Raw genomic sequence first — 26,710 nt, 5'->3', positions numbered from 1 at the left:
CAGGTTAGACTGATTTCTAAAGGAAATAATGAGAGACAATACGAGAATATTGTCACATAATTCACCACCTCCAGTTTACTGCACTCTCAAACACTGCTCATGGAGGCTGAGCAAGAATCTCAATCGGAATCCACCACGTTAACAGCCAAAGGTACACTGACTTCGTAAAATCGACATCAGGTGCAAAATGTTACTTTTGTACTTTATGACAAAATGCACAGAAATGTGGTACATCACATTGTAAGTGACTGAAGTGAACAGATGTAGCCTTAAAAGTGCATTCTTCAAAGAATAATTGAATGTGTGCACCTACGTGATTTAGCAGCACAAGCTGTTCTACAAGTCAGTCCCTGTATTTTAACTCTACTATGCATTTATGAAAACCACACCCAATATCTCTCACTATAAAATAACTATTAAAGAGCAAACGGTGACAGGGTAGAGACAAGGAAAAACGAGTATTATAAAATAAGTTACCCAATTTCAGATGGCGAGCAAAGCACTGACACTAACTAAAATAAATGAAACAAAAAAAATTATGATGCTATATTGAAGCTTATGTTCATGCCTCCTCCCATACCAACAACATGGGTTACCTGTACAGTTACTGACGAATAAAGGGAAAGGGAAAAAAGAGAGGCGGAAGTGAGAGGGGATGGCAAGAAAAATAGTCATGTATTTAACTAAATTAAGCTCCTGATCTCATTCTCCCCCATCTCTGTATTAACTGCAGACAGCCTTAGGAAATTAGCTTTTGTGAACACCCTCTACAGTATTTTAGACACTTACAACTGTATTTTAACTGAATGGTGGCATTATATATTCCTTGAGAAGAGCAATGAGTTACTCAGGAAACAATTTTAAATTATTTTCCATGAGCCAGAGGAAGGAAATACTGTTTTACAAGACCGAAAGAACACTGAAATCTATCATCAGGTATTTACAGCTAAAATAAAAACATGTACTAGAAGCTGGAGCTGTCAGTCATAGAGAGCTTAGCCTGCCACCACGGAAAAAGATTTTGCAGCACCGTATTATCAGTACACAGACCTACAGATCCTTTAAGCTGAATTACAGGCTTGATTATTATCCTAGTGACTGACTGAGACAACAGCACGGATAGAAACAGATTTGCTGTGTCTTACCCCAAAGATAGAAATCAAACTTGAAGAGAGCAGAAGGAATTGGTAGAAGTGAATGGAAACAATAACATTTAAGAATATTCCCCTCTCTCCAGCAACACATTGAATCCTATGGATTCATCACCATTTGGCGGTTTGCAACGGGAACTCTGCATTGTTTTGCGCAGAACCTGACATGCCTTTTGTCAGCACCCCCTGCAACTGCAACGTGTTCTCATTAAGATGATCTCTAAGCCGACCAGAATATCACTAGAGGTGTGTGTGGAACACGCTTCATCATTACCTAAATCTGTCACAAACATGTCATGGCTGGTGCAGATATCTCTTTACTAACACCGCACTGTTTTCTGAATGTAACTAATCTTTTAAGCCGCAAATGGTAAAACACCAGCTACAAGAGAGGCCATACCTCGCAGTGTTCTCATCATGGCAATTAACATTACTGATGGTTATTTCCTGGTATTTTTCAGTTTTCACAAGACAAAAATTAAGAGAGCAACTTGTTAAAGGCCTTGAGAGACCTAACCTATAGGTTTGTCTTACTTGGGTTGGTTTATCCACTTTAAAAAAGTGTACAGCTGCACAAGACATCAGTAAAGGTCTATATAAGCTAGCTTCCTTTCTTCAACAAGTAGGAAATATTTGGGAAAGAATCTTTAAAAGGTAGATAGGTACTTTTTTTTTTTCACTGAATATGTGCATTCCTGAGAGCAACTGACCTATGTGATGAAACATTCATAAATAATTTCCAAAATATCCCAAATGGGAATAACCGATCTGTACTTGTTGCTTTGAGAACACATTAAAGAAACAAACAAAAAAACCCAAATCCCAGAAAACAGGCTATATGTCTCCAGAAAATACAAAAACCTTTAAAGCAACAAAAAGTTTTGAAAAGTATTTTCTTCCTAGACTATGCTTGTGAGTTTTAGTAATTCATTCCTAAACTCACTAATATATTTTGTGCTGCGTGCATCTTCTATGACACCTACTTCGTTTTACCTATCATGAAATATTATCCACAAAAGTAACTATTTTCCTGCAAATTCATATGCAGCAGCTTCCTTGCAACTGCTGAGTAGGAAAGTCTGGGCTAGGCAGGCCAATGCAAATGGGGTTGCTAAAATGGTAACCCACCAAAAAATACTTGGAACATACCCTGAAGTGAAATGTTATTATAAAGGGTCAGTATTTACAGAGTGATTTATCAAAAATATGTCACTAATGACAGCAAGTTACATAACATTGCACATGAAGTCAGATTAAATGAATGATTTAGTTTAAAAAAAAGTATTATTAAAACATATAGAAACTCTGAAAGCCAGAAAGAACCCTTCTCATCATCTGGCAATGCGGGGCAATATAAATCTGTAGAAAAGACATTCATTGCAGAAACTACTACAAGGCCAAACGATTTGGAAGATGCAGCTGTGTCACACATCCCTATACTATAACTGTTGACAATTGTAAAACTGGGCTACCAAAAGAGCAGCTTACCTGTGAGGAGTAAATAAAAAAAAATTTGCATTGATATACAATATATACCTATACAATAGGCACATATACAATATGCACATATACATGTACATGGTGCTAATGCAATCTTGCTGTGTATGAGATGTTAGAATAATTTTTATCTTGACTGTAATACCATCTGCAGAAAGTGACCAATAGAGGCAAAGACATTCAGTCCCTTTCTCTTCCTTCAAATAGAATGTTAGAGAGGAGAAAAGCTAAAAAAGAACAGTAATGGGTAAAACGGGGAAAGAGCAGACATATAGAAATCTTTGTAAGACACTGATCCATTGAATTTGAAACTTTTCATGGAACATGTATGTTCTTCTGACAAACTTCTAAATCTATAATAGACTTTCTGGTCAAAATCTGACTCAAAACAGGAACAAAAAGAATTCATCCCCATACCAAAAGAGCCAAGTAGCCTGAACACTCGTGTAGTACCCAAATGAAAACTGGAACTTCAGCCTCTTACTATCTATCTATCTGATGAGTATTTTAAGGGTCAAGCAATTATTGTTATGGTGAGTAGGTCTCTTCTTTTGCAGCTATTTCGCTTTGTAAAACAACAAATGAAAGTGTGATTCATAGGGCAAACTAGTTAAGCCAGCATTCAGTGTTCTGACCTCTGATGTGGAGGAACTCCACAGCAGGAAGTTTAACTCAGCAATCATCTCAAGCAAAAAAAATATTCACTCACGCCACCTGGGGATCCTTTACATTTCCAATCTGGAGCAATTCATCAGACTGGGACTAAGAAGCACCTTTTCTTCCCCAATCTCCACTGACTCCTCCTACTCCATGATTTCTCCTCGTTCTAAGATGCCAGCAAAGGAGAAGCCCAGTGGCTTTCCCTACTACTTTACACTACCAGTGCCAAGAAAAGGGTGAATGGGACAATATCCTGAATATATTCCTGCATGTACAAATCTTTCTGATCTCAAAGAATAATTGGAAATATTGAGGGACATATTCTGAAGGGAAGCATCTGAAGTTACTGGAAGCCCAGGCTTCCCTTCTAAGCTATAATTTACAATCTTCTGTTAACATCCAATCATAATCACATCAAATACATTCTTGCCCACAAGGGTAAATTACCAGGTGTCTTTCTTAAAGAAAGAAGGCCAAAAATGAAATAATTAAGTCTGCTTGGGTACATAAACATAAAAAAAAAATACATTCAGAAGTGTGTGTACACACCAAGTTACTCAGTAAATGAGAGATTTTTATCCCAAATAAGTAAAAATTGTTAAATAGACCAGTGGTCCCTCTCTTGCCAAAGTGACCTTCACCAAAGTGAAATACCTGTCAAGGTATTTCAACACTCCTGCTTAAAGTCAGGACTATCTCCTGAATGAAAAGAAAGTAAATAAAATTAGATTGTTCTTTTCTTCTATCTTGTTTCTGAGGAGGGATAAGAGAGTAGTAAGTGACTAAAGGAGAATGGAGGACTCCAGAAGTCCCCTCCAAAAGAAGAATTAGCTAGGAAAGCTAATATGCTTCATCTCTCCTTTATTTATGAGGTATAGATACCTACGCAATTCAAGATATATATGTAATTCACTGTGGCATACTCTAAACACTGTACAAGATGAGAAATCTTTGTGCACATTACACAAAGGGAATTTAAGATAACACTGAACTGCTCTATGCTTTGATCCAGGAATAGACCAGAATGCTTTCACGGAAAAAGTTGCCCTGAGCCAGGTACTCTGTTGGTTTTGGGTCCCACAGATTGCTCCCTCTCTACAGATAGCAAAAAAGCTCCCTTCTCCTTTAGCTCAAATCCCTGTCTGCACAGGAGAAACAGTCACGTGGAGAAAGTCCAGATCCAAGACTGCTTCAAGGCAGAAAGCACCTGTGAATAATGTGGAGGTATCTGAGTAACAATTTCCAAGAACAGAATTAACAAGGTGAAGATTACACATGCTAAAATACACTATTTTAAGGGGAAAGAGTGTGGTAAGTCTATCACTTAACTAGAAGCACATATACTGTTTGCAGCATATGACACTGTATTGTATTGAGCATACCCTCATGCACACATCTTTCTTCAAAAAAAAAAATTCTATGATGTTGTTGAAAAATAACAACAAAGCCCAGTCTGAACTGTGCCTCTCTAGTCAGTAGTCATTCTTTCTTCCAGTAATTCTCTGCTATTGCAATAGGTAATTTAGTCTGATATACAGTGAAATACATCTTTAAGCAACTGACAAAGCATATTTTCTGGTACTTCCCCAGAATGATATTAATTTTGGTAGCTAGTGGTGGAAGTAAATCCCTCTGAGTATGCAAGATTGATTATTAATGAACCCTCTGAATTTCCATTACATTCAAGAACATAACACTTCGATATCTGATAACCACTAATTACATGTGCATAAGCAGAAAATGCAAATATTGCCTACTATATGTGTGCACATGCATACACACACATAAGAACACACACACATTCACTTTAGCCTTTTTATTTCAAATATTGCACCATCTAAGCTGCTTTCCAAATCCAGTTTTAAACTGTCTTCCCCATCATTCCCCAATGGTGATTTGTTCTCTTATCTGTAGCTGAGAGAGATAAAACTAACGAATCATGTGTCTGAAAAGAACAGTAGATGCACTCATGGTATTCAACAAAAGTCCAGCATAACATTTCTAACATGGTACACCTGCCTTGACGATCATGCCACGAAAAGAACAAGGAAGAAGCTGAAATCAACTACTTGGTCGTTCTACATTGAGTATTCTGTGACTACCGCATAAAGGCTGCACAGAGACAGTTGTGTTATCTAGTTCTTTACGGAAGTATACTTTGCGTATTCTTCTCCACCTTCCAGCTCCACTAAGTCCTGTAACTGCTATGTATGATACAACCCTGCTTTCCTCCTCTGCCCCAAAGGTCCACACAATTAGGTCTAAAGAGCTGCTCCCCAAAATGGTGAAAGGCAAATCTTCATTAGGCAGAAGGACATTCGTATAGCGTGCTTCCCCTGTCCTTTTTTTAAAACGCCTGCTGTCTTGCACTGAATATACACTCTGTATTTTCACAAATGTGCTTCCCCTCTCCTTTGCTATCTAGTGCTAAACTTTAATGTGAAGCAACAAAGAGTTTAAACGTTTGAGTCTCCTGAACTTAGAGTGCCAATGTCAGGAGCACTGATCTTAAGTAAACTAGATATTGAAACTCACGTGTAGTCTCATTAACTTTCATGCTTAAAGTAACAGCTTCTCTGACCCCTGCTTAAGAGAGGCCACACAGACATCTTCTCAGGCTGCAAAGATGAAAGACAACTTTGAGTTCTCAGTAGTGAGCCTTTTTAGAAATGGAAATGTATTATCAACTGGATTCAAAAGGTATCCAAGCCCTTCCTTACTGTTGTTCTGCTTGCTGACAATGAACAACAGTCAGTTGTGTAGGGATGGTGAAAGTGATGGTTAAAAGTTTGGGTTCTTAGATAGGACAGAGCAATCTCAGGTTTGGGAATGTTGAGGTATGCTGTGAAAAAAAATCTTTAAGCATTTTCATCCTATCACTAAATCCTTTCAGGTTTACATAGAATAATGGGTGGGATGGTATTGGGTGTTTACTTTTTATAGGGAGAAAAAATAACTTCATTATCTTTTCTCCTGAAAAAAATTAAAGAAATAAATTAGAATGCAAAGAAGTATTTTGACAAACAAAACGCAGATTCCAGCTTTCAGCAAATATTCATACAAATTGATTTAAGATAATAGTGGAACTGAAATAAGAAAGGCATAAAAAGGTTAATTAGGTATATGAACGTCATTAATAAGATGAAACTGAGAATACAAAGGAACTGTAAACTGCTTCTGCTTTGACATGGTCCAGAGATGACACAGGCTTAAGTATATAACCAAAAGTTCACAAAACAGAAAATGCTAATATGGCTTGCTTTTGTTGGCCCTGGATAAACAGTCTATTCCTGTTTGTGCTGCTTAAGAATCTGTGTTCATTTGAGGGCAGTACAATCATTACAAGCAAGGTTGTTCAAGGTGATGGGAAAAGGAGGATTAACATGCCAACTTATCTCTGCTCCCCACACAGATGGGGCCAGAGGCATCAATCATTTGTGATAAGACACTTATATCATATTGACACAGACACACAGTACACATCAACGAACAGAAAATCTCACCACAGTCCATCTTTCTGAAGTGTTGCCTTAAAATTGTCCTACTAATAACATTGCTAGTCGAAAAAAAGATAAAATTATGAAAACGGTTTAGAAAAGACTGCTACACAAGAGTTGTATGTTACATTTGCAGATTTAAGAAAAATCATTTCTATGTTCTACAGCAATATGCGGGCACAGCACACAGAGGCACAAGCACTACACAGACGTAAAGGTCAGCAAAGCAACTGGGACTGGGGCAGGTGATGGAGCAACATTCTCATTCACGCTGATCAATGCCAGAACCAGAGCCGCTGGTTTGAACCAGCGTAGGTAGCATGTTTAATACCCTCCATCCTCTTTTTCGTACTGCACCCCTGAGATGACAGTTGCCATGTGTTTTCAAATTTTTATAAAGAACAGTCAAGATTTCTGAATAACAATGTGCTATGAATTTAAATTTGGTCTTGCCATAGCTACACTGGAAAGGTAGATCTCTCAGAGGACACTGGGATAATTGATTTTTGGAAAGCAGTCACCTGGTAAATAAATAACGATAATAACAATTATATGCTACCTTGCCATGTATCTTCAGGCTTTCTACAGCAATTATCAAAAGTATTTAAGCTCTTCTGATCTACATACAGTTCAAGAGCTGGCAGTACAATTCTCCCCACCAAGACACCAACACAAGACACAACAACAAAACTGTTTGGGTTTTTTTTGGTGTTTGGTTTTGCTGGTCTAATGTCTAATCATTATTTTGGAAGAGCCTACCTAACACTATTTGCAGCCACCTTATTTTTACTAAATTAACAGCTTCCGCAATCAATTTCTCATATGTTTGTCTACCAAACTGTAACTTTCAAGCAATCAGTCATCTGAAGAATAAGACAGAAGTATTAATATCTAGAAGAAAAACCCACATACCAGCTACATTAAAATACATACATACATACATATATAAAATACAGTGTTCTCTTGAACAGTCTCTTAAACACAAGCAACACAAGACTAGTAATTAATAGTTGTCAATTATACAGTTTGAAGGCAACATTGTACTTATGGAAACTGAGTCACAGAGAAGCTAAGAGCCTTACAGGTATCTGACAAGGCTGAGCCTGATCTTTCCATGGACAAACCCCAGAGCTATCTTTCTTCTGCTCTTGCCCTACTTATCGTATATTTTCTTAATGAAGAGTGTATATAAAGATTTAACTACACAAACATAGTGAAGGTTTTTGTTGTTGTTGTTGTTGTTGATCTTTTCGGTAACAGTAGAATATTCTGGTGAGTAGAAATAAAGTTAAACTGAGTCTCAGTCAATAATGCACATTGTCTGGAGAACAGCTAATTCATTATTTGTTCCTTGCTACTTGTTAAACCAACTCTAATAAAAACTGATAAGCTAGATCTTTCCTGGATCTGATAAAAAAAAAATCAAAATTTTCTTAATTAAAGGATTGGTGCTCTCAAGAGCTCCAGTGTAAATGGGCCCTCTAGCTACACTAAGGTCATCACTGCTGCAGCAAACTGCTGCACTTGGTAAGTGACATGAGTACACGTAGGGAAAATGCACAAATTAGCATATGTCTTCTTTTATTTCTCTGAATAAATCTGCCACTACAAAGTGGTAACTGTGTAATCTGTTAAAATACATGTGGTATACTGCGTGTGATTTAACTGCAGGAGAAGAGTTTGCTCAGTTCATTTTTAGTTTGTTTTTGTGCTGGTATGGGAAGAAAATATCCTACAACAAACTGAAACATCACCACAGACTATGGCACTCTAAATGCAGGGAACCTAAGCATCTTCATACTCATGCTTTACTGCACATAACCTGCCAATAATTTCTTAGGAATGGAAAATCTCAAAGATTTCACGAATCTCAAATGACTATTTACAACATAGACTTATACACTGACTACTACAAAGATTTAGAACACAAGCTCATTTCGCTCCATTGCAGTGTTGAACATACACAATTCCAGTCTTCCTTCAGAGTTCTAAAAATGTCTTGTCTGGACTCCCAGTGGATCTTGGTGTAGTACGTTTGAGAGAATACACTTTTGAATCACAGATACCGTACAATATACAAGTAGCCAACGAAAGCTCACCAACTGAACTGGAAGACAAGAAAGCCTCTTGAGAGAAAATCTGAAGATACGATCATGGACTTCGTTCGCCAGCTACAGAAACAAGACTACTTTACAACTATGCACACTTAAAACTGACTATGTACTAGGATCCTCATAGTGCCGTTAGTTCTACAAACTAAAGCTTAATCAAGATAGCCTTTTATGTTTTTTCAGAACAAAAAAAAAGACTATACAAACAGGGTTTGCGACCTGAACAGAAATAAAAGGGTAAGAGAAATGTAAGGTTAGAAGATATAGTAGTATATAAAACAAAGACTTTAACTAGGACAAGCTGTACGGTTATACAGTGCCACTAAAGCAGTGCCGTTCACAAGTTTGCACTAGCTACCCACCGTGGGGACATCGACCATTCTAAGGCGCAGGGAGCTGCAGATGGAACTATATATAAGAAATCACCAGGGAAAACTCATAGGAATCATCAAGGGACAACATGAGCTGTTCATTGTTAATTCAAGTTACAACAAGTATTACTCCTAGTAGTTAGCAAGCTAGAAAACACATAATGTGTATGCACAGTCAAATGAAATGAATATGTACCAATTAAGCAGAAGACGAATGACTTACAACTGCAGTCTCGTGCAAATGTATAAGCATGCCATCAGATTTAAATACTTGACTATCAAGAACAAAATTCTACCGTTTTTTCACTTCCATAATTGCTTTTCCAGAAATGTAGTATGAAATAAATGTTTGTGTCCAAAAAAATTGAGTTTTCTGAACTGTGAAGACACATGTTAATATTAGTATAATTATATATATATGCACTCTGCAAAGTAATATTATGACTGTTCATTAACAATAATAATGCTATAAATAAATCTGCATTTTAGTATCACATCTACCTTAACATAGTAGAACTGATGTTATTGTTGACACCAACAAAATTAGAAGTATTTATTTTTAATAGGAATTTCCACCAACAAATAGTCTGGAGAAAAGTACTGTCCTAAACCTATTAAAACAAATGGCAGGATTCCTATTAATAGCAAGGCACTAATCACAAACAAAAGAACATTTATCCATTGCCTACTGAAGTCAATAGAAAGATCTCTGTTGCCCAAAGTAGATGTTGTTCACTTTAAGTTAGCTACAACCAGTCTAGAGAAATCCGCAATTAGTAAGTCTGAAGATCAAAAAACAGTCATCCTCTGAATTTTTGTCACTATCTCACATCAGTTTTCTTTCGGCAAGTCGAAACATTCCATTTCTACACCTCAGTTTCCCTCATCTCACATGAAGGGCATATGATCTAATTCTTTGTACATGTTCTGAATACTGTCAGCATTTGTCCATGCTGTTAAGACGAAAAATGATTTACTTGAGAATAACATAATTACAATTTTTTTCTATTTTCCATTTATATTCCAAGCACTAAAAGAATGATAAGATATATCACAAAAATCAGAAAATTGATTGTAATGGTTTTATGGTTTTACTCCTACTTGTTTTAACAGCTATAACTCTAAAAATGCACTGGTAGGTCACATATAATGAGAGGATTAATTTCTCTGTTAAATTAGAACAGTACCCCTTAAACACATACATTGCCTACTACAGCCATAATGAAAAAGTCACACAGAGAATGATTTCATTATTAATAGTAGATTTTCAACATATACTGAAACAACAGTAGTAATTTGCACATGCCAGTTCTGCATGTATCAGGTATTTTTCATTCACCTACTCTAAATTCTTTGCAAATATTTTAAGAGCAAATTCATGGGGCTTTTCCTTACAGATTCCCCTCTGAGGATTGCTAGAAGTTAGAAATCTAATATTAAGTATCTATATCATTTATGCCTAACACCAACTCCTCTGAATTTGAAGCCTCAAACTTCAATGAGATCCAAAGCAGTCACATAAAAAATAAGAGAGAGAGAGCACGGATTCAGCTCCAAATTACTTCAGGGTATGCTGAACAGCTCTTTAACACACTCTATGGATTCTGAAGAGCTTTTCAACATGCTGTAAAGTAGACACGGACATTTCATCAGCTGAATCGCTTCCTAGCCTTCGCTGACTGTAACTAGATCTCCATGGACTGTGATGGGAACCTAGACACATAATTCACACAGAGACCTTAGGTTAAGATGTCTTTGGAGCTGAATTCCAGTCCTTAAGTCCTTTTACTCAACATGAAACCATCCAAAATTAACCAAAAAAGAGATGCTAAGCACTGGCATATTGCTTAAACTTGGCATCTCACTCATGACTACAGAAAAATTCCTCCACCTACTGAGACCCCAGAGACTGAAAGCATCTCTTCCCTTGCCCCAAAGATAGACTTACCTGTTATTTCAGGACTGATTCTTTCCCAATGAAGCACAATCAGAATATGTGACAATGGGCACATATTCAGTTTAAATATACAGTGTGCTTTGAGCATTTTAGGTTTTTTGTCCATTTGTTCATTTTAAGAGGAACAAGGTGATGTGTTGGAGAAGAGAATTATATTAATTGCTTGGACCTTCTCTAAGAAAAGACAGATGCATGCTCAGTTTCCTGCTCTGCCTTCAAATATTCAAACCCACATTTCCTACCTCCCAGGGTGTATGGACTGTCTCTTACTAGCTACAGCAATCATCACTAAGATATTGTAGAAAGCATGAAGGGAATTCCTTCCATTATTACTCCCCTATTCCTCCTCTGGTTGTCTCTTCAAAGACAAGCAGTGGCCGGCATTGCATTCTGTTAGAATCCAACCCTGTCAAGAATACATACTCAACTTAGTTCCTGAGAGCTTTTCCACAGCAGAAATAAAAAGGGGGAGGAGGGAAAAAAAACAAAAACAAAAAACCCATACCTATGTGTTGATATTCAGAATCAAGGTTTGAATTTTCAATTATCTAAATTCCATTCTACAGTATATACATACAGTTCTCTGAATCTGGCATCAACGTGTCATGAGTTTATATTTTCTTTTGAGAAAGAACAATTCTAGTCCCACTAAGTCAAATACAAAAACTGTTAACACACTCTGCTTTCTGCTTAAAACCTTGATTTGACTCAGTTGCTATGGTATGCTTTTTTCAAAGGGAATTTTTAACTGCAGCAGGAGAAAATCTTTCATTACCTTTCATTGTTCAATGGCTATACTATTAATCTTGTCAGTTCTAAAAACGAAGAAAACTACAACTTTACTATAACTTAAGGACAAACTTATTCTTGCACTTTCATATAAAGCTTGGCTATTAAAATGTACATTCCCAATGTTATCAACCATCTTGTGTTTTCAAAGTTGAAGTGACACATTCACATTATTAACAATAATAGCAATTACTTGGATATTTTCAAAATAAAGGAAGATAAAAATCAAATCCTTTCAAAGCTATTCTAGACTTCACTAGATTAAAAAAAAATCAATAGCTGCATATTTTGCAAAGTGACTATCACAAGACCAAATTGTTTCATGCAGAAGTAAAAATGATACTGTCTTATCAGTAATGTTTAAATACTCAGTTCATGAAAACTTTCTGTGCAAGAATATACAGCTAGATTTGCCTTAATACATTAAAAAGTATTTCCCTCTCATTAAGAAAAATGCCATAATAAGAGATCATTTATGCTTACAATATATAGCAAATAAACTAGCAAAATTTAAAATATTAGTTAGGGTCATTGTCATCGTGTTCTTCCCAAAAGGGAAAAGCTGGTTTCACTAATTAAATATTACAAATTGCCATACAGTTTGCACAGGTAACCCTTACACTGCTATTCTCCGCAGGACTAGTATCTTGAAAGGAGCTGGGCAAGCCGTGAACTAGAACATGCTCTATTCCTTTCAGAAGGTCGCTAACAGCTCTGGACAAGAGCATCCTTGCCAGGGGCTGCTCCCTCTTACACTAACCTGCAGCTGCACCAGGAAGGGAGCTGCTACACTGAGACTTCTTAAAGCCTTACCATTCCTTCCAGTGCTCGAACAGATACCAGCCACACTACAGTATCTACAGCTGTAAACCAATTTAGTTACGGAGCTTGAATAAACTACATTTCTACTCTAACAGCTACACTATATGTACAAAGCAGATAATATAAAACCAAAATAGATCTGTGGAGCAACATACACTTATGCAATCAAATAAAATAATAATAATAATAATAATAATAATAATAATAATAATAATACTTCTATAGTCCTCCAGCAGCCTTTTAAAGCTTCTATTTCAACTGCATAATGCTGAGGTATAAAAATTGAGGTTCTAAAAAATGAAATAAATATAGAGAGAGAGATCCTACATTTGCAGGTTCATCTCAAAAGAAGTTGAGTTAGTCTTTTAAGAAAAAGACATATCAAAAAGAAGTGCTATAAATATCATTTCTACTCTTTTATTCTCTGCAAAAGAACACTATGTTTTAGAAGGTACAGAGATCACCATTTTGTCAATTTATATCAGATGAACAATGAACATTATGTTAGAATCTACAAGAAGGCACATTTTTGGAGTAATGCCTGTGAGTTTCTACTTAGCTTTGTGCATTCCAATAGCCTCGTTAAAACAAGCAGAACTGCACACCTGAGGAAAGCACATGTACAACGCTTGCAGAACTGAAATTTGAGGTAAAAAGCAACACAACCCAAAGAAACAAGAAAAAATCCAAGAAGTCTGATACCATAATCAACAAACTGAAGAAATCCATTTCAAGTTACATATGTTCATATTCTTCTATTCTTAAACAAAAATCTTTGTGTTTCAGGAAGTGAATTAACATGTTTAGTTCCTCAACTATATCTGTGCTATTAACAAGAGTTTCATCTGTTATTTTCATTGCATTTTTCTAGTGGACTACAACTCACAAGACAGTCGTTCAGGAATTCAACAGACAAATCACACAGCTAGTCGTGACAGACCTTAAAGAGTTACCATGCACTGCTCTTTGACCCACCCTCTCATCAGAAATAAGCAGAATAGTATGCAACTGCCGCAGTTCAGAACTTGGCATATTTTTGCCAGTAGGCTGGGGCCTTTAAGGCAAAGCATGAACTGCAGCAGCTAAGGAGCACACACAGTCTTCTCACACATCTCCCTTCTGCGGGAGGCTGTTTATTTCAGCTGGAGCAAGGGCCTAAAGAGCTCTGAAATATCCTGTCAATCTGTATGAAATGAAAAATGTTATCTCACACCATATCACTGTGCACACAGTACATATGCAAGACTTCCGACTTGTTTACATGGTCCAGAAAAACCACACAAATCTCCAGCTTGGACACCTTTGCATTCCGGTTAATTCTGTTACACAGATACATCTTATATTTCATTTGTCCTTGTGAAAACTCTATTGGTTTCAGTTTTTTCAGCGTGTTGACTGATTCCTCCTCATTTCTTGGTGGGTTTCTTTGGAGAGAAGAAAGGGAAGCGTTTTACAGATGGTAGCAAACTGCCTTCACAAAGTTCATCTTGTTATTCCTCCCTTGCTCTGAAAGCAGTTTGGATTCCTGACAACAGGCTGCTTCAAGGTTTGTCAGTAATGGGATGAGGAAGTTCACACATAATAAAGCAGCTGCAAACAGACACTGGAGTCAGGAATCAATAACTAAGGTCAGACCACAGCAAGCATGTGACAAACAGCTCTAGAATTTGTGCTTTCATGTGAACATGAAATCCAATCCATTTGCTTTCATACCACCACTACTGCCATAACCTTGTTTTCAGCAATCCATAACACCCAAATTGTTTTCTGTCAAGGTCTGAAGCTCCCGCCTAAATCCATCACCTGTTGTGTCATTCACTGGAACAAACACAGAAGATGTTCCTTGATGCACATTTCATCCTCAGAAAAAAACAGTAAACTCTTTCTTGGTGACTAATGTTCAAAGTGTAGCTCTCAGTGAAACATTAGTACTTCGCAGCTGTAATTCTAACACTACTTGCTTATGATTTCATTAACAATAAAAATCAATTTTTGTTAATTTATATCAGATGAACAACGAACACTATATTAGAATCTACAAGAAGGCACATTTTTGTGCCTTCAGGTAAAGTAGTAGCTAGTCATCTTACCCATCCACAGAACACAGATATTTTGTCAAATTCAAAACAATTTCCGCATGGGCCCCCAAATTCCTATTACCACATATAAAAAGACAAGTATTAATTCGGATTAACACTTATTACCCTATTAGGCTCAGAGTAATGGCTTATATTTCTTTTGGTGCATTTGTGAGCTGTCTTATCTAAAGTGTTTTTCGTTTCAAAGCAAGTCTTCCATTCCTTCAAAGGCCAGTCTTAAAGCACAAGAAAGATGCTTGTTGCCTCCCAAGTATGTTCTTTCTATAGTGAGGAAAGCAGAGAAGAGTACAGTGACTATTAGCAGCAGATTCCGAGTGGGGGCCTTCAAGTCAGCCTCCCATCACCACTGCATAAGCATTTAGTGCTGGTATGGCTGGCTCAGTCTTCTTGACCTGTTTCTCAAATGGAACTTGCATGGCTTTTCCACTAACCCCACTCTCCTCCAGTGCTCATATTTACTAAGCACGTAACAGTCCCACTCCTGCTTACTCCCAGGTCCTCTCTCTTGGCCAGAGACATGCTGGGAATAGAGGTAACTACCGAACACTAAAAAAATAAAAGGTTATGAGGGCTTGATCAGAATTTCAGCTCTAGGACAAACAAAAAGAATAGTTAGAGGATCAGCTCCCAGCTGAAAAAGGCCAAAAAACTAAATGAATTTGAGATGAGGATTAATTGCTTCACTGAAGAACAGGTTCTTACTCGGTGAACTGCAGGCTCCTATTATAAAAAGATTCTTAATTCATTGACTGAGGGCAGCCTTTCGATCTCGTGTACCTAGGAGATTTCATCTTTGTAAATATTACAGAGGAAGTAAAAGCGTGAGTTGCTGGAAATTAACAGTTTTAAATGTGCACTGACTAGGTGAGAATAAAATAGATATCGAAAAGTGACGTTTGGGTCACAGAACTACTACCCACCTGTGTGCATACATGTATACATGTTCCCACACACAAACAAAACTAACTGAAAACTGAAATAGGTAAACAAGATGGAAAAAAATAAATTATTTAAATGAAGAATGGAACTACAAACTATTAAGTATAAAAACTGAATTGCAAAAGGAAGCAAAAAGTTGTCCTGTATTAACAAGACCTTCTGTGTGTTTCTTAATGTGAAATTTACTACTCGGATCAAAACACACAGCATGCATTGATAACACTTATGTAAAAAAATCAGTATTTCTGTGGAAAAATCATGTGTTACCTGATTGGGCGATTTTCTTTACTATCAAAGAGAGAGAATATTACTTCCAGTTCCTCTCCCAGATTGGAGCACATTAGACTCTTCATCTGAACAAAAAGATGGTGGCTACTGGCTGGTACTGGTGTGTCTTTCTTTCGATGACGATGCTCCATCTAAAGATACCACCAAAGCAGTCAGTTTGAACCAGTCATAAAAATCTCAAAAGAAGAGATAAGCATAAAATCCCCCCTAATACTGGACTACTTGCTTACTACCAAATTTCTAATTTTTAATTCAGCATTACTTTATAACAAGCAGAACCCAGGCAAGTGACTTTACCAGTGTTACACTGGGTCATACTGCTGGGAAAAAACAGTAACCTCTAAAAGAGTACCCTCTTTTTCTACGCTGAGAATTCCAAGTCACTTTAAATGTTGGTACTGTAACAATATTGTATTTTAAAACTGATTTAAATAGTTAATGATCTAATATTCTAGGATTCAAACACACAAAAGTGTTTTTGCAAAAAACTAAACAGCAATATTTTTAAATGAAAAGAAAACATGCATATATTCTATAATCTTTGTCAGACTGCTATGTAGAAGGTCCTAAATTTTCTTGATCTGACTTTACAGTTTGTAGCTTCAGCACTTGAACCATCATTTAATAATAGAATATTAAGCTGTAGTGTATCTCTCTTACTTTGCACTGAAAGTTATTTTAAATTGCAATTTTCTAAGTTACTTCACCTTCAGATTGAGGTTTTTTCTTGTTTTTTTTTCCTATTTGTTTTTGAAAGTGTACTCTGAGTTTCATCACTAATTTTCTGGGTTATTCTGCCTCTGTGTGTTTCTTCTTGTGACTAATGGTTCCTCACTGTATTTCACCTAGTGCATCAAGAGGAGTCCTTAATATTGCATGTGACTTTGAACTTTGAGAATGACCTGCCCAAAGATATACTGATTCTAGAGTGAACAAATTACTACTATTAGACTTGACAATACAAGTTATCAAAATAAGTAGTTAGAAATGATCAAGTATATAATTTCAACTCCACAGTAAATCAGAGCAATCTTTTTTTTTTGCTCTATTCTGTATTATATATTTAAATACACATGAGTTAGCATAGTTTAAATATAGGTTTAGTCTTAGGCAAATAAAGCTCAGAACTGTATTATGGTAACTGCAGCAGTACTTAAATGTGAGCCAAAGCCCACAGAAATGAAATAGAGAGTTTTCTTAGAGCTCAGTGAAGATTAAATCAGAATAAGACATATCAGGACTGTTTTCATTACATCAAAACAAACTTTCACATCCAAAGGAGAACTGTCTCCGTCAGTTTAACTGACATGCACATTAATGCAGTAGAACAGATCAGCAGGCCAGTACAATTAATAGTGACAGCACTTGTACCAGGAGTATCTTATTACTTTTCCACTAATCTTTCCTAGCAGGACTTACAGGCCAGTTATAGTACTAATGAAATATGCTAACACTTCATAATTTTAATAATACATTAGAAAACAGAACTATTAACAAATAACACGTAGGATGCACATGCAGGCACACTCAAACTTGGTATCAAATCAAATCATCTCATACAGAGGTAGATACAATGGCTAAAAGGAAATCTTTTATCCTAGCAACACCCATTACATTATCAAATGTCAATGTTTTTGATCAAAAAAGTATTTTCAATTAAGTAAAAGAAAGTTGCCATGAAATTATATTCACATACCAGCCTATAGAGCTCTGTAATGCTGATCTCTTCAGGATCCACCATAGCATATTCTTTTCTTGGAACCAAGTCCAGTCCCAGTTGTCTATACAAGAAAAGTAGAAATAGTGAGATGTAACGCATATAGAATAACAGTAAGTAACTAGCCTCTTCATACAAAGGCAATAAAATAAGAAATATAACTTATTACTTCCATTCACATTTAAAAGAAACATTCCATCTAACAATACAGATGTTAACTAGTACTCTCCAGCACATTTTGGATGCTTTTTTTCCTTTTTTTTTTCACTGTTCATGAATGACTCCTCCCTTTTCTTCACTTTGTAAAACTATCAGAATAGTTCTTCCCTAATTTTTAAACTATCTCTGTAAAATTCTTGATGCATCACACTGCTGAAAGCTTTCAATAAACTCATATTATGAATTATATTGCTTTCACTCATGTGCTGAATAGAAGATAAACATGATACTATTAAGCAAATGAAATACATTTAGAGCTCATGAAGTGTTTTGTTTGTTTGTTTGTTTGTTTGTTTATTTTTTAAGAGTTCCACATCAGGATTATTTTTTGGACAGTTTGTGCCACTCCTGCTATGTTTTATAGTTTCTACCAAGAATTTTGAATAATAGCTGTATCCGATAGTTACCAGAAAACTAAGAAGTGCTACACATCTACATACACTCTATGGGAATTCAATTCTCAAGTAAAGAATACCAAAAAATTATTTTAAAAAGCTCAGAACAGTATTTTATACAGGAGATCTTAAAAACTGAAACAACTATAAGGTTGGTTTATGAACACTGAAGATATAGCCACAGAAGAAAGCCAAGATCCATTTAAATGACTTGGAAGATGATCAACAAAAAGTGATGCCTGGTAAAACTGGCTGTGGTATCATTTCTGCTACTTACACAATCAATAAAGAATCTGACTGAAGGAAAACAGTATAATGAGTAGAATCCATGGCATCTGTGTAATAGATATAACTGCCACCAGCACAAATAGGTGAACAAAATATTACATTATGCATTCATGCACATTTGATAGACTCTGCCAGGCAGGACATCCTGAACAGGTTTCCTAAGTCTAGAAGTATTCCAAAAACCTTCCAACTTACAGAAGCCAAAAGCTGAAGCAAAGATCAAATTTCTCTTTCTTGTCCTCTTTGAAGCAGTTATTTCTGAAAGCAGTTACAGCCAAACTACATTTTCACTCCAAAACTGCATCCACAATTATTCTGCAGATGTTTTCAGCTTCCTTCAAAAAAGTAAATTCTCTGTTGGAAGAGCTTAATTTTGCTCTAAGTGGTCCTGCAAATGAAACAAGCTCAGAATCACAGAATCACAGAACAGTTGAGGTTGGAAGGGACCTCTGGAGACCATCTAGTCCAACCTCCCTGCTCAAGCAGGGTCACCTAGAGCATATTGCCCAGGATCACATCCAGACGCGTTTTGAATATCTCCAGCGAAGGAGACTCCACTACCTCTCTGGGCAACCTGTTCCAATGCTCTGTCACCCTCACAGTGAAGAAGTTTTTCCTCAGGTTTAGGTGGAACTTCCTGTGGTTCAGTTTCTGCCCGTTGCCTCTTGTCCTGTCGCTGGGCACCACGGAGAAGAGGCTGGCCTCATCCTCTTGACACTCCCCCTTCAGATACTTGTACACGTTGATGAGATCCCCTCTCAATCTTCTCTTCTCCAGGCTGAACAGGCCCAGCTCTCGCAGCCTTTCTTCATAGGAGAGATGACCCAATGTCTTAATCATCTTGGTAGCCTTCCGCTGGACTCTCTCCAGGAGTGCCACGTCTCTCTTGTACTGGGGAGCCCACAACTGGACACAGGACTCCAGGTGAGGCCTCACCAGGGCTGAGGAGAGGGGCAGGATCACCTCCCTCCACCTGCTGGCAACACTCTGCCTCATGCACCCCAGGAGACCATTGGCCTTCTTGGCCACAAGGGCACACTGCTGCCTCATGCTTAACTTGTTGTCCACCAGCACTCCCAGGTCCTTCTCTGCAGAGCTGCTTTCCAGCAGGTCAACCCCCAGCCTGTGCTGGTGCATGGGATTATTCCTCCCCAGGTGCAGGACCTTGCACTTGCCTTTGTTGAACTTCAGGAGGTTCCTCTCCGCCCAGCTCTCCAGCCTGTCCAGGTCCCTCGGAATGGCAGCACAGCCTTCTGGTGTTTAATATCCCCCAGTTTAGTATCATCCGCAAACTTGCTGAGGGTGCACTCTGTGCCTTCCTCCAGGTCACTGATGAATACATTGAACAAGACTGGACCCAGCACTGACCCCTGGGGGACACCGCTAGCTACAGGCCTCCAACTAGACTCTGCGCCATTCACCGCAACCCTCTGGGCTCGGCCATCCAGCCAGTTCTCCATCCACCTCACTGCCCGCTCATCCAACCCACACTGCCTGAGCTTACCTAGGAGGATGGGATGGGAGACAGTGTCACAAGCCTTGCTGAAGTCCAGGCAGACAACATCCACTGCTCTCCCCTCATCTACCCAGCCAGTCATTCCATCAGAGAAGGCTCTCCGATTGGTCAAGCATGATTCCCCTTTGGTCAATCCATGCTTTGACTACTCCTGATCACCTTCTTGTCCTCCAGATGCTTAGTGAGGACCTCCAGGAGGAGCTGTTCCATCACCTTTCCAGGGATGGAGGTGAGGCTGACAGGCCTGCAGTTTCCTGGCTCCTCCTTCTTGCCCTTTTGGAAGACTGGCGTGACACCGGCTTTCTTCCTGTCCTCAGGCACCTCTCCTGATCTCCAGGCCCTTTCCAAGATGATGGAGAGTGGCCTAGCGATAACATCCACCAGCTCCCTCAGCACTCGCGGGTGCATCCCGTCAAGGCCCATGGATTTCTGCATGTCAAGTTTGCACAAAAGCTCTCTAACCCGATCCTCCTCGACCAAGGGAGAGTCTTCCTTTCGCCAGCCTTCCTCTCTTGTCCCCAGGGTCTGGAATTCCTGAGGACTGGCCTTAGCAGTGAAGACTGAAGCAAAGGAGGCATTCAGCAACTCTGCCTTCTCTGTATCCTTCGTCACCAGGGCATCCGCCCCATTCGGTAGGGGGCCCACGTTTTCCCTAGTCTTCCTTTTGCTGTGGATGTATTTGCAGAAGCCCTTCTTGTTGTCCTTGACATCCCTAGCCAGATTTCATTCCAAATGGGCCTTAGCCTTCCCTGTCGCATCCCTGCACGCTCTGACAACGTCCCTCTGTTCCTCCCAAGTGGCCTGTCCCTGCTTCCACCTCCTGTACACCTCGTGCTTATGCTTGAGGGTTGCCAGGAGTTCCTTGCTTATCCATGCAGGTCTCCTGCCCGCTTTGCTCGACTTCTTCCTCAGAGGGATGCACCCGTCTTGAGCCTGGAGGAGGTGATCCTTAAATATTTTAACGAGGTCTCTTGGACCCCTCTTCCTTCTAGGGCCCTACCCCATGAGGTTCCCCGAAGTAGGTCCCTGAAGAGGCCCAAGTTAGCTCTCCTGAAGTCCAGCGTTGCAATCCTACTCATTGCCCTGCTCCCTCCTCGTAGGATCCTGAACTCCACCATCTCATGGTCACTGCAGCCAAGGCTGCCCCCAACCTTCACCTCTCCAACTAGACCTTCTTTGTTTGTCAGAACAAGGTCTAGCAGCACACCTCTCCTCGTTGGCGTCTCCACCACCTGGGTCAAGAAGTTATCATCAGTGCTCTGCAGGAACCTCCTGGACTGTTTGTGCCTAGCTGTGCTGTCTTCCCAGCGGATGTCAGGGTGGTTGAAGTCTCCCATGAGAACTAGGGCCTGTGGACGTGCGGCTACTTCCAGCTGTCTGTAGAAGGCCTCATCGATGACTTCCTCCTGGTCAGGTGGCCTGTAGTAGACCCCCACAACAGTGTCACCCATGTTAGCCTGCCTTTAATCCTTACCCATAGGCTCTCCACTTGCTCTTCATCCATCCTGAGGCAAAACTCCATACATTTCAGGTACTCCCTCACATAAAGAGCGACTCCACCACCTCGCCTTCCTGGCCCATCTTTCCTAAGAAGCACATAGCCATCCATGACAGCATCCCAGTCATGTGAGCTATCCCACCATGTCTCTGTCACTGCAATGAGATCATGGCCCTGCGACCGCACACAGATCTCTAATTCTTCCTGCTTATTCCCCAAACTGCCTGCATTGGTATACAGGCACTTCAGAGAGTCAATGGAGCATGCAATGGAGCTCATTACGTTTCAGAACTAAGTAACAGTTGCTGAGGACACTGTTCCCTTAAAAAGACTGAGAGGACAAAAGAAAGCAAACTGGGACCATTTTTAACCTACGGCATCTTGTCTGACTTCCAAGCACTGGCTCAAACCCAGCCTATGCTTGATAGTCGGGTTAGAGTTTCAGAGGACAGATGTTCCCATCATAAAATCCACCATGGCAACCTCTCCTTTTGGCAGTGCCAGATCCTTGCCAAAATCAAAATTAAGGGCATCTGATGGACCAGAGCAAATAAATTTAAATCTAAAGCTGCATCAATCAGTAGCTTATTTTTATTAGAACTGAATTTGGGGTGGGTTTCTTGTTTGTATGTTTTCCTCCTGATAATTCTGTTATAATGCATATAACAGAACAAGTATATGCTCTCCTTTCCTCCCTGATTTTTTCTTCCACTGTTCCTTTCTCAGAAAAATAACATGATAATATGAGGTACCTCAATTTTTTCTTCCTTTCTTTTTTTAAAATATATATACACTCTGAAGTAGGCACCTAATCTAAAACCCATTGGAATCAAAAGGAAAGATTCTCGTTTATTTCACCAGATTTTTGATGAAGCCTTAGGTTTCTGTAAAAAGATTACATGACAATCCTTGTATAAACTTCATGGCTTCCACATTAAGAAAAGAATAAAAAAAAAAACTAAAAAAAAAGGAAAGAGAATAAACAGGATAGCAGAAAGACAAGATTGTCAGACACAACACAGAATATTAACCTGCAGTCACAACTATCAAGTCTAAGCACAAGTCCATGTATTTACGTGCTTCCAAAATGTCAGTCAAAGTTTCTACTAGTTAGGAAGCACTGCAAAGCAAGTTATGTACAATTCACCAGTAAAAATTAAGTTCAACAGAGTCTCTTTCACCTGGTCTCATATTTCTAAACTCAAAGCCCTCAGCAGCAAAAGCAAGGTATGCATGCCAGTTACCAATACATGAGCATCTTTTGTCTTCATATTGTCCATACCACTCAGCTGCCAAGCAATGCCCAAGCCAGGTCATAAAGAAATAGCATTTCTTTAAGAAATAATTACCAGAGCCTGGTGTGTCACAGCTACAAGGAGCAGAGGGTGAAGTCTGTTTTCATTCTCCTTGCAAATACCATGGCACTGTTAATCTGTACCACTGTTTTCAGTAGCAATATTGAGTAGAGAGTAGCCTACTGTGCTTATTTTTTGTGTGTGTGGTGTACCTGGAATAGAGATGAGCTTACTGACCTTCCAAACTATGCAAGGTAGTAGCAAGGTCAGTGTGAGCTATATTTGGAAAATGATTTAGAAATAATTTTCAATATCACACATTATGCTATTGATTTTTTATCCCTATAACTCTTCATACTGTTAGGTGCTTAGTAATACTGAAGTGACATTTTTTGAAATAGCAGATGTTTAAAAAACAAAGGCATGAAAATATCTGGTTTGTTTGTTTATTTTTGTATTTAATCAAAAATTAACAAATACTGCTTGGTTAGCTCTTCTTCTTCGCATTCAGGTAAAAGAAAGGCACAGAGCCTAACAGCAAGATGTATGTTAGAGATGCTGAAGTATGAAATGAATCACAAGAGACAAATCAAAAAGCAGCTAGTGTCAGCCAGTGTAATTTCAGTTAAGATAACAGAAATGTGCTAAAATGCGCCATATAAGAATCTGGCCAGGTGCACATTTAAAGGTGGTTTAATGGGAAGCTGCAAACTTTCAAAGCAGTTCTCTTGCAGATAGTATCACTACTGTTTGAAAATACACATGTATACACACACACACACATATAAGAAATTTTTTTTTTATAGTCATTCATTTTTCACTGTTAAAATATGTTGGACATAAAAAAGGAAGTCTGTAAAAAAAAAAGAAAAGCTGACAGCTGTCAGAAACTTGTTCCTTGTTTCAACACTCTACCATGAGCCTAAAATTTTCGCATTATAGTTAGATTACACTATTTTATTCTGTTGTTATATTTACTCACTCATTGCCCCAATCCAGACGAGCAGTGATGTGTCGCTTCACATCCTTCATTCGGTCGTGGGTGAGATGGCCAACAAGAACCTGCCGTCGTAAGTCTAGGATTTCATTCATTATGTGCCACAGTCGGTGAAAGAGATCTCCCTCATTTCTCTATGAGACAAATAGGTAATTGCATCTACATCAAGTGAATATGCTGACAATGCTAATGATGCTAATGAATTCATATATGGTAGGGAAATCAGGAAAACTCATTCCTTATTCCACTTAGTCATGGTCTTTTTTTCTCATCAAACTGTAACCTTTACACACACACACACACACACATACACACAATCATTTCAGCACTTATCACACTCCAAGTGTTTGCACCACACTCACTTTCACTCCAATTTCTTATGCTGTATCTTTACACAGTCTAATTTATGTAATAGACATGGCAAAGACACAACAAAAAATTGTTTCATCTCAGTATTGTGTTATTCTAAGAGTATGTTCATTCTGTGCTGTTCCATCAAAAAAGGGTATGTCATTATGTAATTCAAGACTATTTGAATGCACACATGTAGGGAGATCGATCAAAAAGTAATACCTTCTAGGCTTTTAAACTCTTAACCACGTAGCATAAATAATGTAGTTTTAACTGATTGCTTCCTTGGACATAACTGTACACACCACTAATTGCAAATAAATGGTATCATACAGTCAGAAATGTCTTCTAGAGGACAGTTCTGCCTCATCTAACTGAGAAGTAGGAGAAATTATGTGAATATGATTGCTTTTTAAACCTCATCCTCCTACTCTACTGTAATTATACACCAGTTAAGGACATAAACCATTTCCCATAAGCCCTATGAAATGGTCGTAGTTCTTTTAACTCTTCCTTCACCTCCTTTAGCTGTTTGTACTTAATATTGTTTAGCTAAGAAACTTTAGCTTGAGGAAGTTAATGCAATTTCCATTAAAGGATGTATCACACAATGTTGAAAATATATTCTTATTCAGATTTGTTCTGCTTATTCTTGTCAAAAAATCCTAAGCCCTTCCTCTTCCCTTTTCCTTCTTCCTATGAAGAAATGGCATAAAATCAAAGTTCAGCTACTTCTCCTTCATAATTGCCATGAAAAGCCAAAATTAATTTAGAAGCATCATTACTCTGTCAATAACTTTTTTCTTCTGAAGCTTTTAACACTTTGCTTTATTTACTTTTTTGTTATTTCACATTCATTTACTTCATAAACTCACTAAAACGGGCATTGATTTATTGTTCCTTTTGGCTTTCTGTCAAGGGGAAAAAAAGCACAGTGTATTTGGAATGCCAAATAGTAACAGTAGTTAAGGAAAAAAAGGTGCCAAAAAACCCCACTTCAGTAAGAATAGGAATATATGAATTTTACAAGTAAAAGAAAAACAAACAAGATCAGATCTCATACAAATACTCTTTGAATTAGCAGCAAGAAATGGAAAAGACTTTATAAGAAAGTTATGGAGAACTAGGCTGATCCTATATTTTCAGTTTTCCGTGAAAAAACTATTGTATGAAGATTTCATTTGTATAGTTTAAAGCACCAACCCAATAAACACTAAATTAAGGTATATCTTCCTGTCCGGTATCTGACATTGAGCATTGCTTAAGTAAATTATTCAGCCGAATATGACAGAGAGGCTAATTTTTAACATCCCAGTTAAACTCAACATTTTGGTATTTGACTGTATCCATTTTTTCAAAGCTTTAGATTTGTTTATGAGCTACTAGAATGTCAAAGTGCTGAGTGCATCTGCAAACAACTGTGACTGCTGTATAGATGTGGTTCTGTCCACAAAGGGATCATCTTTTTGTTCTTTTTGTTCCAGGATGAGTGAGCATACTAATATTAAGTACATAAAACAATCATACTCAGATATGCTTCAGCCATTCAACAAAACTACTCCACATGAAAATCCATACAAAAAACACTCCACACGATTTAGGTAAGACTAATCAGTGGTACAGAATCGTATCACTTGTTCAGGATAGGCAGGCAGGTGAAGAGGAAGGTAGTGATGTACTCTAAATGTAACAAAATACTCTGACTTGAATATCATAAAAGGTTGTGAAATGTTCTTTAATGTTTTGGAAGATGATAAATATGCAAAAAAAAAAAAAAAAGAAAAAATTTCATTGCAAGCATCCAATACTGATCACCTAAATCACATAGAGTCATTCAAAAAGGCACCCAAGCAATACTATGGAGGTCTGAATGGCTACTGCATTGGCCATGTCATACCAACTGGAATGTCTGCTAAGTGCATGTCTACAGGAATAACAGTCTTGTAGTCTCTCCAACCAAGAAAGTAAGATGAATAATTAAAATAACCAGTTAAAATAAATTAGTTTAAAAAATAGGGCTGAAAACAGATATCAAAGAGTGGTTATCAAAGGCTCACTGTGGCAGTAGGAAGATATCTAACATCAAGTTTTTCGGGGATCTGCTGTAGGGTGGTTTTGTTCAGTGGTTCTTTCATCATAAATTAAGCCCATGAAATTTTCTAGCCTTGTGGCCTAGAGGATAAGCTCAATATGACCTTGATAAATTGGATTCAAATGTCTGCAAGATGCACTAAGAGATAAGCACAGAATGCT

General features: G+C 38.1%; 1 protein-coding gene across 4 annotated transcripts in view; it reads right to left on the bottom strand.

Moving 5' to 3' along the window:
• The window catches only part of DOCK4 (dedicator of cytokinesis 4), a 267,634-nt gene that overhangs the window by 141,390 nt on the left and 99,534 nt on the right, over positions 1–26,710 (bottom strand). For all 4 annotated transcript variants that reach the window (XM_068933119.1, XM_068933107.1, XM_068933099.1 and 1 more), the window contains exons 6-8: positions 24,092–24,240; positions 17,878–17,962; positions 16,161–16,312 (exon numbers count right to left, since the gene is read on the bottom strand). In XM_068933119.1, coding sequence (XP_068789220.1) covers positions 16,161–16,312; positions 17,878–17,962; positions 24,092–24,240 — 386 coding nt within the window. The remainder of the gene's footprint in view (positions 1–16,160; positions 16,313–17,877; positions 17,963–24,091; positions 24,241–26,710) is intronic.

Source organism: Struthio camelus, chromosome 1 (genome assembly GCF_040807025.1).
Source record: "Struthio camelus isolate bStrCam1 chromosome 1, bStrCam1.hap1, whole genome shotgun sequence".
Classification (NCBI taxonomy): Eukaryota; Metazoa; Chordata; class Aves; order Struthioniformes; family Struthionidae; genus Struthio; species Struthio camelus.
Note: the sequence above shows the minus strand (reverse complement) of the source record. Positions and strands in the feature narration are given on the sequence as shown.